This window comes from Spea bombifrons, chromosome 4 (genome assembly GCF_027358695.1).
Source record: "Spea bombifrons isolate aSpeBom1 chromosome 4, aSpeBom1.2.pri, whole genome shotgun sequence".
Classification (NCBI taxonomy): domain Eukaryota; kingdom Metazoa; phylum Chordata; class Amphibia; order Anura; family Pelobatidae; genus Spea; species Spea bombifrons.
This window is the reverse complement of record NC_071090.1, coordinates 80,174,713-80,188,444: the sequence shown is the minus strand read 5'-3', so window position 1 is coordinate 80,188,444 and position 13,732 is coordinate 80,174,713. Positions and strand designations below refer to the sequence as shown.

The following is a 13,732-nucleotide window of genomic DNA, read 5'->3' as shown; positions in this document are numbered from 1 at the left end:
ATTTATTCTTCATTTTTAACCAATTCAGGGCTGTTGGCATCAGCCTTTAGCGTCTTCTTTTCCCAATAGTATTGTTCGTAGATTGGCTTGTATATATACACTCCTCCCGCAACTCCCAAGAAAGTTGCCAAGAATAACTGCGGGAAAGAAAGTCCACGAAACATATTCACGGAAACAGTGACAGAATCTGTAAGAAGAAAGACACCAAAGCAGCTTGATATATGTGACATAAAAGAAGAAACCAATAAATATAATCATCTGTAATAAAGTCCTTATAGGTACTTAAAACTTGACCACGATTATTCATAAATGTTTCATTTCTATTGATTTTAGAACTAGCCAACAGCTCATATTAGCTCGGGACAGTCTTATATCCCTTTGGCAGATTTTATGAGCAATAGTCCCAATTTTCTCAGCCCACATTTCACTATAAAACAGGATCTAAGTATGTGAAAAGGAGAAGTGCCAGAGATAGTGAGGGAAGCAATATAAAAAGAAATGTGAACTCAAAAAAACCACAAGGCGCTGCTCGCAATACAGTATATAAAATTACTTCCCCTTTCGCATTTCTCTTAATTAATGTTAATACTTTCATTAATGTTAAGTATTACTTTTACATCTTTCAAATGTACAAATAATCTAAGAATTGGACTTTTACCCATCTGGTTTGCCATGTAGGATGTCTTTATAGAATAAGAGAGAGAGGTGGGCAACAAAGATATGTTTAATAAAATAACATGGTAAAAAATCACAAACATTTTGAACCCACGGAATTAATGTACATCATAACCTGGACAACCGTAAACAGTATTTTTGATCCAGACAGAAAGTTAAAATACATAATATATTTTATCAGCTGATCCATCCACAGAGATTATAAAATAGAAATGATTTGTCTGACATTGAGGGGGCACTTGAGCCGTTGGTGTTAAGTGCATATTGCATGGACTCCTGCGCATTTTACAGCATGCAAATTGGCGCAGGCATTCTTTAGCTATTGGTTTCTATTGTCTCATTTAACTCCTCCCACAGCCGCCTTTACTGATAGCAGTTGGTATACTGCAGTATGCTTCTGGCATTCCTACTCTAGTCAACGAGACTAGCTGCAGCCAATCATACGTATGATCTCTGATGTCAACAGGAGGGCTAATGAGCATGTGCAAGATATTTACATACTTATGCTGTCTGCTTTCAATAAGTGAATGAGCAGAATGAGATAGACGTTTTATTATTAACTAAAACGCAGTAAACTGCATCAGAGTCCATGCAACTTGGATGCAAAATTTTCAGTTTAACTTCTGCTGCCCCTATCACTGAATGCTCTAGCTTGTAATCTCATTTGAGCAGGGCCCCCCTGACCTGTTATTTCTGTACGTCATCTTGTTATGTTATATACTAATTGTTACGTCCTGTCTATCCTTTGTACAGTGCTGCAGAATCTGATGGTGCTATATAAAACAAACAATAATAACAATAGGCAGAGGTCCAACCTGCAGCTCAGCTAACATACATAATATATAAAAGCACAAGAAAACTAGATTTAGCACAGGATACGCCACTTTGATTGAAACGTTGCGTAGCTCATTTCTTGGCAAAACACGCCTGTAATATATAACTGAAGGCGTGAAATCCCTGCTCTACACACTGCTTTAATTATAACGCTTCTGTGAACTTAGTATACTGGCTGTAATAAGGTTTCATTATTTTAATTGCAATGTTTCCAGTACCTTAGAGTATAATGACTGTAATCAGTTTTTGAGATTGTAATTAACTGCCATTTAACCGTAAGAGTAACGCATTATAATGTTAAACGGAACTTTGCGGTTCATTGACTAAGGTCACCGAACTCTTACCTCAGCAGCAGAATGGGAAAGAATCACATGCAATAAACGTAAAGTATGACCAGTACGGAATCTTACAAGTTCATAATACCCTAATTGGCGAATGCGAAAACCAGCGCTGCTGTTTCGTCACTACCACGCGCTACTTGGAAAATAAACAGTTAAAGTGGGCGTCCGTGTTTGACGCGTGACGCAAGCTCGCTCGAAGGCAGTGGGTGGAACACCCACTGCCTTCGAGCGAGCTTGCGTCACGCGTCAAACACGGAAGTAAGAGAAAGCTGGGCGTGGTATCCCATGACAACAGGGTGCCCCGTCTCATAATGGAGAGGTTGAGAAATAGACTGATGTCCTATAGGGCGCCGGGCACTCAGGGAGCCGTGCCGCTGAGGAAGAGGAAATCCAGGCTTTATAGCAAAAGCGAGACGAATGTAGATACGGGAGGAGGTAACGCATAAGTGTGTACACGTGCATATACTTGCAGGACCCTCCCCTGCATGCAGGACTTCACAAGCATCCTACATACATTTTAATGTATTAGAGTGCAATTCTTCATACTGGAAGAAGAAACCTAAATAAGGCATGCACTGTGGTGTACTGATAAATGTATACACATCATCATATTTGCATCATACCCCCCCCCAATATATTCTTTCATGGCTGACCACGAACTGTTTCATATAGAATAACACTACTCAATAGCATGGATCCTATAGGTGATCATTCGGTTTTTTGAGTTATTACGCCGGTGGGAACCGCCATGCAATTAAACATAACGTGGACTGTCGTGTAAAATTGTAATCCCATACACGTTCATGTGTGTAAAATTGATGCCATGTGTTATTATCATGTTTTCTTTTGTTTGATCAGGTGTCCTTGGAGAAAGCACTGCTTTGGTCTTCTTAACCATCGCTTTTAGGATCATCAACTGCTTCTTGGTTCAGACAAGCTTTGTTCCTGATGAATACTGGCAGTCTCTTGAAGTTGCGCACAATATGACCTTTAAATATCCTTTATTTTAAAGCTACAATGACATCATCGTTTTAGCATCTTTTCCCATATGAGAGCTCCTTTGCACAAATTCTAAAAATGTTATAATTTTTTGGTTCTTTTCCACCGAATTCCAAAAGTATGAAAATGTGTGTCTAATGTTGCAAATAAATGATGCCCGTTCAGTGTGATCGCAACAATTAGGAAAATTGTCTTAAGTTCGTTAAGACAGGCTTTGTTACTTTTTTGAGCATATGCGTTACATCACATGATGGCTACTATAGAGTGTGTTTTTTCTTTTTTTTGTATTATTCATCTTGTTTTGTTTGTTTTTTGCTAATCTATTTTACGATGTGACAACAAATAATAAACGGGATCAGTGACTGCTGCCCCTGCATAGGCCCATGTATCTGGAATGACCTTAACATTGGTAATTATGGCTATTTGACTTGGGAGTGGACTGAAGGTTTGAGAGGCTTTTCATACCCGCTGGTGTTTGCAAGCATCTATAAAGTCTTATACTGGATCGGGAAGGATGATGTCTGGTTCTTGGTGAGTATATCGGGGGGGGGGAAGGTATCGGTAATATTTTTGATTCACAATAAAAATAAAATCTATGAAGTTTATCTCCTAGATTGTAAGCTCTTGGCGCAGGGCTCTCCTTGCCTTTTGTTTCTGTAAGTCCAAATTGTTATATTACATACTACTTGTTTTGTCCTGTTAACCCATTGTACACGGCTATAGATTATGATGGTGCTATATAAATTATGTAAACACAGAGCTGGCAGTTAATGACCAGAGACATCTGGGCATTTAAACCCTTTCAGTGTAGTGGCACACTATAACGGTATGATCAAAACATGGCAAATAGAACATATGTTAAATATTTCAAAGTATTACCACTGGCTCCCTGTATTTACAAGAGGGAATCCCAAGAGGACCATTTAGTCACATTGCACTGACTTTTGATGAAAACCAGTGCAAAAATATGAAAAAGAAACTAATTATAAAGTGGGAAAACAATAAAAAGCCAATGAAAGACTCAAAAGCTTGGGGGGGGATAGTTGAGGCCATCAATGCATTTTCCAGGGGGAGAAAACGGTTATCATACGCATTAAATCATTTCATGCTCACCGGTTGTCCGAAGGGCAGCAAGGATCTCTTCCAAAATTTCTATATCCTTGATGAAGCCAATAAAGTATTGATATATTTTATACTATTTGAGCATAGGGGTCCTTTGGTTATTTGACTTGGACATCTTGCTAAATAAGCATTTGGAAGTGAGAATTAAAACATTACAGGATTTTGTTTTTTAAAAAACATTTGTCAATTGAATATAATTGATAGACTTGGGCACCAGGGGACTCTTCGTGCTCGTCTTCGGCAAAAAAAACTAAATATTTTTTCGTGGACATTCTTCATGTTCGTTTTTTCCGTTGTTTTTTTATAAGGGGTTAATACGGGGGTTTTTTTTATAAGGGGTTAATACGGTGCTGCATACCGCAGCAGCTCTGGTGCCAGGAGTTTAAATGACCGTATGAGCAACTCTATTGGTCGCCAGTGGGCTCGTCTGCCATCAACCATTGGTTGACGAGCCCCCTGCTGGAGACCAATAGAGTCGCTCGTACAGACTTTGAACTCCTGGTGCCGTAACTTGGCCGGGAGAGAACACTGGTCTCCCTGCTCTATCAGTTAAATGTCCGTACGAACGACCAATAAAGTGGCTTGTACGGACATTTAACTGATAGAGCAGGGAGACCAGTGGTATCTGCTAGACAAGTTGCTGCTACTCTATTGGTCGCTCGAACAAACTTTTAAAATCCTGGTGCCGTTACTTGGTCGGGAGAGAGGCGCCGTGCGAGTGAGCCAATTGGTTGATGCCAGAGGAGGTCCCTGTAGGCGACCAATAGGCTCACTCGCACTGCCCTGTAACCCCTGATGGTGAACCTACGGATTTCCGCTTCCGTCAACTCCCACGATGCCGTGAAGATAAGGTAGGCTAGAAGGGGAAGGGACCAGAGAGATTAGAAGACAAAGACGATCACGAAGAGTCTTCGTGGTGTGTGTCTTCGTCTTCGCCTACGTTTTACCGCCGCTGTCTTCGTGTTCGTTTTCATGTTCGCCCCGAAGACGAATGCACAAGTCTAATAATTAATGCTTGAAATGTTCCATAGCCTTGTTTCAGGCTTTTTGCTGCTGAATGCCAATTAAGCTGTTTAATGTTATTGTTTTAGATCTGGATTCCTCGATTGGCACAGGCTGTGTTTTCAAGTCTTGCAGATGTAAGACTTTACACCTTAGTAAGGAAATTGGAAAATGCAGACATCACAAAGTGGGTGGTATGTTTCAAGTGTTTATTTTTATTTGTTTGAAGAAATGAAACCAGCTCGACCCTCACTGAGACCTTCTGTAATGGATAGTTATTGCAGTACAAAAAGATTTTTCATCTCAGAACAATTACACGTTTAGTGTATAAACCTTTATTTTAGCTAAAGTCACGTGAAGCACATCATAAGTGACTGAAACATAGCATAGAAAAAAAAAAATTATGGGAAATTAACTATTGTTGTTTTAACTGGTTGGCTAAAGTATATAATGAAGTCCAATATATAAGTGTCCAAATGACATCCTAATTTGTCTTCTGTATAGGGTTTCACATAAGAATGACATCAAAAATGTTTTTAAGGTTTTTAATGCATTTCATTAGTTTGTTTTATTAATATTTATATATGTGTTACAGTTTTTTTGCCAGCTGTGCTCCTGGTTCACATGGTTCTGTGCCACTCGGACTTTGACAAACACCATGGAAGCAGTACTTGGAATATTCGCTCTTTACTATTATCCTCTGGAAGGTTCACAAACAAAGAATAGGTTAGGAAAATGCTTAGATGTCAACAATTAATTTTAGTCTCTGACTTTCTTTTAAACATTTTTTTGTTTTTGTTTTATAGCGCCAAATATTCGATATTCATAGCCCTGGCCTTCCTTATTCGACCAACAGCAATCATTCTTTGGATTCCTTTACTCTTTTTCCATTTTCTCAAGGAGCAGATGAAATTGGACTTGATTGTTCAGCAGTATCTGCCTATCGGGTAAGCATTTACATTTCTGATTGTCATAGAATAAATACTCTAATTTATTCACATTATTTAATTGATATATTAACCAAACCAGCTTTATTGTAGTAATAGACCCAGATATAGCGAGGTCAGTCTGCTTATGTAATGGTGTCATCATATTGTCTGCCTTTGGAATAGCATGGAGGTCCTGCATTAAAGACCCTTAGAGTTCCAGGTATCATTATTTGTGTGTGTGTTAATAGGACATAACAAATAGTTAGGAGGGCCCAACAGCAGGAGTGAGGCACCAGATATGTTTGTATTTGGCCTGTACCTAGCCAGCACCACATTCATAGTATCCAGAAAAGGTGCTACATGGCTTTTAAGATGCAAAGCGTTGGAATATCGCACCATATACCAGCATGCAGCAGTGAGTACAGCTGCCAGGGTGGCATAGAGCAGGGCACAAGGTAAATATATTACTGATCACATGGATACAAATTTGTATCACGCACATACACACAAATAATTGTGCACATACCTGAAAGTTGTTAAGGAAGGAAGTATTGAGTACTTGTCACAATTAATTAAATATACAGTGCCCTCCAATAATATTGTCACCCTTGGTAAATATGCGCAAACAATGCTGTGAAAAATTCTTTACTGTTTAACCCTTTGATCATTTCTACAAATATACTCTGCTTTCATGGATATCAAACAATTGCAAACACAACACAATTTATTAAAAAAAATGTATTTATGTGTGGCACAAAGGTTGTAGAATACATGATCTGAGACCATTCCTCCATACAGAATCTCTCCAGATCCTTCAAATTATAAGGCAGGTGCACTCTCTTCCGTTCACCCCACAGTTTTTCTATAGGGTACAAGTTGGGACTGGGATGGCCATGGTTTTTGTGTTGATTTTAATTTCTTTTGGATAATTATCCTACTGGAAGATCCATCTAGGGCCCATTTTAAGCTTCCTTGCACAGGCAGTCAAATGTTCAGTTAATATCCAAAATACCCAAATAATACACAAAATGTTCCAGGTCCTCTGGCAGAAAAACTGGTTTAAAACTAATATCAAATAGCCGCCACCATATTTAACCGTGGGGATTAGGTATTTTTCCATATGGCTACCTCTCTGTTTGGGCACAACCCACCTCTGGTGTTTATTGCCAGAGAGGCCTATTTTGGTTTCATCTGACCATAGAACCTGATCCCATTTTGAAGTTCCAGTAGTGTCTGGCAAACACAGACAGTTGAGTTTGGTTTTGGATAAGAGTAGAGGCCTTTTTCTCTAAACCCTTCCCAAGAACTTAGGATGGAAGTGACATTGCATTGTAGTTTTAGAGACTTGCTGACCCCAAGACGCAATTAGCTTCTACAATTCTCCAGCTATGATGTTTTTTTGTCACTCAAACCATCCTCTTCACAGTGTGTTGAGACAATATAGACACATGTCCTCTTCTGGGTTGATCCATAACATTTCCAGTTGACTGGAATTTCTTAATTATTGGACTGGATTTGGCCTATGTGTTACCTAATATTTATACCCTGTGAAATAGGAAGTCATAGTTGAATAATTTCATGTTCCTAGTCACCCAGGTGTACAAAAAATGTAAAATATCAGTCTATATATGAGAATATACTCATTTAGAATATGAATATATTTTTCTCATAAGAATTTACAGGGGTGCCAATAATTGTTGGATAAACCTGTGTTGTGTTTGCAATTGTACCCATGAGAGCGGAGTATTTCTTTGCTCATATTTACGAAGGGTGCCATTATTAGTGGATGGTAGTGTGTATATTTGTATTATATATATAATTATATTATATTTCATTTCACAGCCTTGTATAGGTTTTCCTACTGCCTCAAGCTTTTACAAACCTATGTTTCTATATGTTACAGTTTATTCTCGTTGGGAATGTCATTAGTAATCGACAGAATATTTTTTGGTAAGGTAAGTTATCATTTCAGAAATTTGTATGATACAGAATTTGAGTATGCAACTGGTTAATTGCTATTAAAACATGGATCTTTGTTATTCCCAAATGCTACGTTTTAACTCACTACAGAATGGTGTTTAGAATAAGCAATATCTGCAATTAGTAACCCTTTTTATAACATCAGAGAAGCTTTCTTAATTTTGTGCTCCCCGGATCTAATATACCGTATTATCCCAATTATAGGCTGCACCCTTTGCAGACATTTTAAAGAATTTTTTAAAGACAAAATACGTATTAGTAGAATGGTAAAATAGTATCCTTTGTTATGATATCCCCTTCTTTGGTGGAAACTGATTTATTCTTTGTAAATATAGATGAGGAAAAGAACTTCCTAACAGGCAAGTGCAATGCTAGTTTTACCGCAGATCTAAGCATGCCTCAGTCTTTAACATATTAAAGCCCCATATAGTATCTCCAGGAAACATATCTACCCCATGACAGCCAACTGCCCTATGTAACATGCTCATCATTTATTTTATCAAGAAATGTCATTCACGTTTTCACTGACATTAGACTTTACAAATTGTGATGCAATAACAAAGGTAAGCGTTGCATCAGTATTGAAAATGCAAACGCATAATGGCTTCAAGCCCCTTCAGTATATTATGTTTTCTTTTCTAGTGGACTTTTGTTCAGTGGAACTTTGTGAAGTTCAATGTTCTACAGAATATGGGAGCATTCTATGGTTCTCATCCTTGGCACTGGTACATCACCCAGGGGTTTCCTGTCATCCTCGGCACCCACATGCCATTTTTTATTCATGGTTGTATTTCATCACCTAGAAGATATCGGATCCTCATTGTAGCTGTGGTTTGGACTATACTAGTTTATAGGTAAGTAAATGGCTGTAACACCTACTATATTTTAGTATATTACATGATTCAATGGTCAGTTTAATGATTAGTCTACTAAGCTACCAATGTGGACTTAAGCAGTTGACACAGTAGCCTCATCCACATTTGTTTGCTAAGTCTGAATAGGAAGGTCTTGTACCCACACAAGTTCTTAGGTTCATGGTGTCCATCCACAAGCTGTAAGTAGCAACAGTTATTAGCAATTGCATATTGTGTGAAAGTTGAGGTCTTTCCGTTGTGACCTATAGGGACCTGTTCTAGGTGTTCCTACAAGTGCTCATCAAGGTGAAATCTTCCCATCAGTAGCTAACTACAATGACCACTGTGGAAGAGTTGATTCCTAGAGTATATGATCATTTTCAGATGTAGGCACAACTGCTTAATATTGCTTCTTAAGGAATGGTTAATTACTTGCTGTTTCTAAATCATTTTCATAGTTTTTGTAGTCCGTTATAAGCAAGCATAATCTTTAATTGCATGATTTGCTGTGTCAGTAATATAACGAGTAGACTTTGTTCTTTGTGAATAGCAATGTTCTGTGTGTTCTTTCAGCACCCTGAGCCATAAAGAATTTCGCTTCATCTATCCAGTGCTGCCTCTTTGCATGCTGTTTTGTGGTGAGTACTCTGTGTATGATTGAATATTTACCTTCAGATACTAATGTAAATGGCAATTGCTACATCATAATAAAGTGAACCTATCATGCAGTGTTGCTTGTGTTGACTCACAAAGCATTACAAGTAATTTATGGGTGATATTTACAGAATAGCTTTTAAATGTGCAGATTTAATGTATCTTGTTCCCTAGCACCCAAGGGGGTCGGTTTCCTTCTTTACATCACTTTAGCTCTTGGCACACATTCACTTGCGTATAAGGATGTGACATTAGGTACACCTGTTAATTGGCCCATGTGGCATTTGAATTATAATAAATAGCAAATCAAGGGCAAATCACTGCCTTCTTTTAGGTGCCAACAAGTACTTTCTTAAAGGACAGATAGGCCTTTCTTTTGAGTATGTATGTGTGTGTGTACATGTGACACAACTTACTCACACAACTTATGTGTTATATGCATTAACTCTTTTATTTTCCTGTACTGTTCTTAAAAACAGGGTTTTCTATTTCCCAATTGAAACGCTGGAAGAAACCTGCTGCAGGCTTCTTGATTATATCAAACCTGCTTCCTGCACTGTATACTGGGTTAATTCACCAGCGGGGGGCCCTGGATATTATGACCCACATTCAGCAGCTATGCAAAACAGACAACACCTCTACGTCTCTCCTTGTCCTGATGCCATGTCACTCCCTCCCTTATTACAGGTAAGCGGGTACGTGCTGGTTACAACATGGAGACCTGGACCACACCACGACTACCGATTGTTTCATTTAGTTAAATGCTGGGCAGGTTTGGCACACGAAAGCGGAATTTTCTTCAAATCTCTGATGTGATATGTTAAAAGGGGCTCCCACGGGAAAAGTTTTCTCCTTAGGCATAAAATACAGTGCTGTGTACATTGGCAAAAAACAGGTTTAAGTACTTCTGTGTCAATAAACTTGCCATTGTCGCCAGCCATGATATTTTGGGTGACTTTCCCAGCTCAGACACCAAAATGAGCCTATTCTTTATGATAATACTAATGAGGTCTATCCCTTATACCTACATTAGTCAGCGTCTGGTTGATTTAGACTGGTCCATTCTGTTGTTTACCACCGGCAGTATAAGGAGCTGGTATGTTTGTCTAGTAGATTGGGCTAAGATAACAGAACACATACAAATGGCTATTATACAGCTGTCTGAAAACATTATGCATGAACTACAACTGTTTTCAAAAATACATTGTTGACACTAGTAATTGGGAAAAAAAAAACATTGTAGGCACTCCCCTTGAATGTCTATAGAGGAAATGATTTCATTGTACAGTTGTCATTGGTGTCGCCACAAAACAAACATCTTGTGAAAACTGGGTTTCCTGAAGAAAGAAGAAAATGTAGCTTGCCTTGACCGCTGATCCTGTTTGTATTTAAACCCAAGTTCCTCCATGTTGCTGTGTATTGAGCCATTAAGAAATATAAATTATGTGCCCGTACTCCTAACACTGTAAGGAACCCAGACATATTGGTTTGCAAATAACGATGTATCTAACAGACCCATATAATCATTTGGCCCATCTGGCATGCCCATTATGACCATAATCAGCCCATGCCATGGTCTTGTCTTAGGTTCAGGATACATTCATGCCAAGCCCATGCATGCTTAACTGCCCTTACTGTATTAGTCTCTACTAATGCTGCAGTTCCATTTATATACTATCCTCTCAGTAGATTAAAACTTCCTTACATTACATCTAAATGCTAATCCAAATAAAATAAAGCAGATTCTCCTAATTAGGGGAAACATTTAAATACTCCTGTAGTGACTAAAACAGGGGTGTGCAGCTGCTTGATGTTAGTACATATAGTTTAGAAAGATAAATTAGAACCCCTTGGCTCATGTATCTCGGGTTGTGTCGCTTAAAGAGCAGGAGACAAACTTTTCCTTTTTTAAAAAGTCCTTAAAGTATCATCCAATGTTGGCTTCCATCGGATTTCTTATTCCTGGTATTCTCTGACAGTGAAGGGTTTTCCCCCTAAACTCTTAAGGTGAGGTCTGCTTAATCATTTCAAAAGTAAAAAGAAAGGGAAAAAAAAAAAAGTTTAAAACTTTATCTGGTTCTGGTCTTGCCTTATATTCAGGCTATGCCATATCCCTGTCGTGTTTAAACTCCATCAGTGTATTAAAGCCTTCCAGCAGTTTTCACTTATCTACCCCTTCAATGAAAGTAAAACATTCATACATTAAATCTAAGCATCTGGCCGTCTAGATTTATGAAGGGAATTGGATTTTGGTTTTAAAGTGCTCTGTGCCATATCAATTTTCAGATGGAATTAAGTTTTCATTACGCTCTATAGAGGAAGTACTGAATACATATCTCGTCAAGCAATAATAATCTTGACAAACATTTCACCTTCCATTGTTTTCCAGCCATGTGCACTGTCCTATAAAAATGAATTTCCTTGAGTGTCCTCCTGATCTTACGGATCATGATACGTACATCGATGAGGCGGATCTGTTTTACACAAGCCCTCGGGCCTGGCTGAATGCAGAATTCTACAATACAACACACCTTCCAACGCATTTGGTCATGTTTAGTGTTCTGGAACAGGTGAATATCTTGATCATGTGACTTTTTTTTCCTCCCAGTGTTTGAAATAAGTCCAAGTAAAATTGCCATACGAGAATACCAATGTATACAAGAATGAATGTGGATGCGTATGGGTTATTTAAGAAAAGTCCATCACAAAGCCCACTGCCTATGCTGGCAGGTGCCACTCAAAGGGTCATCTCTACTCTCCTTACCTTAACCTGTCAAGGACAACAGGTTGTCTGTCCTTAAACCCATTAATGACAATGCACGTTGAGCCCATACATGTACAGGTTAAGAGCAAAATATCCGGTATTACCGTATTTGCTCGATTATAAGACGACCCCCCCAAAGTCTGAATATTAATTTAGGAAAAAAAGAGCCTGAATATAAGATGACCCTATAGGAAAAAAGTTTTACCAGTAAATGTTAATTCATGTAAACTAAACTAATTTTTTAATAAAAGCTAGGATTGAGAAAAATATTTTGTTTTTAATTCCTTTTATTTTCCAACCTGCCTCCCAGTTATGCACAGCTGCTTGTCACTGTGCCCAATAAATGCCTTAAACCCCCTATATGCCACTGTGCCCCATGATATGCCTTTTGACCCCCTATGTGCCACTCTGCCTCCAGAAATGCCTTATACCCCTATATGTCACTCTGGCATTTAGGGGGTTAAAAGGCATTTCTGGAGGCAGAGTGGCATTAAGGGGATTAAATGGCATTTCTTAGAGGACTCTGCCTACAGAAATGCCTTATGCCCCCCATTTAACACCCCCCCCCCAAAAAGTTTAAAAAAAAAGTTTAAAAAAAAAAATTACCGGTGCATCTGACTCCCGATGTGTTGTTCGGGCAGCGTGTAGACGTCTACGCGATTCACGTAGGCAACTTCCGCTGCAGCCGGAAGGAGGTGCGGCTAGCAGTGGGGTTTGTCTGCGTCCGTCGCGCAGACCTTCCCCGGATGTCAGGGAGAATTCCCCCGGTGAGGGGAACTCCTTCCGGCTGCAGCGGAAGTTGCCTACGCGAATCGCGTAGACGTCTACACGCTGCCCGGACAACACACCGGGAGTCAGAAGCACCGTTTTTTTTTGGGGGGGGGGGGGTGTTAAATAAAACCAATGCATATGAGGGTATTACAGACCCTTTAATTTATCGTATCGCTAAAGTTCACGAATTACTAATCTATAAGAGGTCCGTAAAGGGAGGGTTTATTTAAAAAAAAAAAAAAAGTAAAAATAAATGACCTAACAGTGAATGGTTGTGTATCCTCTGTAAATAACAGCATTTTGTCCTTTTGTGGTTTCCAAGTGTCTAAGTTATCCTAGGAAGTGACGAAAGATAGCTAAAATTGCAAAGTCTGATTAAGCATACGTAATCGCTTCCCTTTTTTTTTTTTAAGTAAGTTCAAATATTTCTTCTTTTTCTCAGGAAATACTTCCATTTTTAACTACAAACCATTACGTGAAGACGGCATCTGTATTTCATACACATTTACCAGAAGGACGAGTTGGCAGCCACATCTATTTGTATGAAAGGACATTTTCATAATGACAGGTTGTTTTCATGACAAGACTTGGTGAAGAATATGCATATGTAAAATAAATGTACATAGATTATAAAACCTAGATTTAAAAAAAGTACAAGATGGTTTTCAATAAAATTTTATTTCTCTAGTTTGTCTTTATTATAATTTTACAAACACTGAGAAAATCCTGGAATTATTCACAAAGACCAACAAACTCATTGGTATGAGATTTTTTTTATTATTATTATTTATTTAGAATTTAATTTTT

General features: G+C 38.5%; 2 protein-coding genes across 2 annotated transcripts; one reads left to right on the top strand and one right to left on the bottom strand.

The window, feature by feature from the left end:
* On the bottom strand, nt 1-1,981 carry PIGBOS1 (PIGB opposite strand 1). Its single transcript, XM_053462528.1, has 2 exons — nt 1,854-1,981; nt 1-187 (listed from the first exon to the last, which is right to left on the bottom strand). The coding sequence occupies exon 2, from the start codon at nt 162-164 to the stop codon at nt 3-5; it is 162 nt and encodes a 53-aa protein (XP_053318503.1). The 5' UTR covers nt 165-187; nt 1,854-1,981; the 3' UTR covers nt 1-2.
* Nucleotides 1,982-2,109: 128 nt separating this feature from the next.
* Nucleotides 2,110-13,610, top strand: PIGB (phosphatidylinositol glycan anchor biosynthesis class B). The gene is made up of 12 exons (XM_053462530.1): nt 2,110-2,285; nt 2,709-2,841; nt 3,260-3,380; nt 5,063-5,167; nt 5,569-5,699; nt 5,780-5,920; nt 7,806-7,857; nt 8,525-8,736; nt 9,310-9,374; nt 9,870-10,077; nt 11,780-11,960; nt 13,368-13,610. The coding sequence occupies exons 1-12, from the start codon at nt 2,162-2,164 to the stop codon at nt 13,485-13,487; spliced, it is 1,593 nt and encodes a 530-aa protein (XP_053318505.1). The 5' UTR covers nt 2,110-2,161; the 3' UTR covers nt 13,488-13,610.
* Nucleotides 13,611-13,732: the final 122 nt, after the last annotated feature.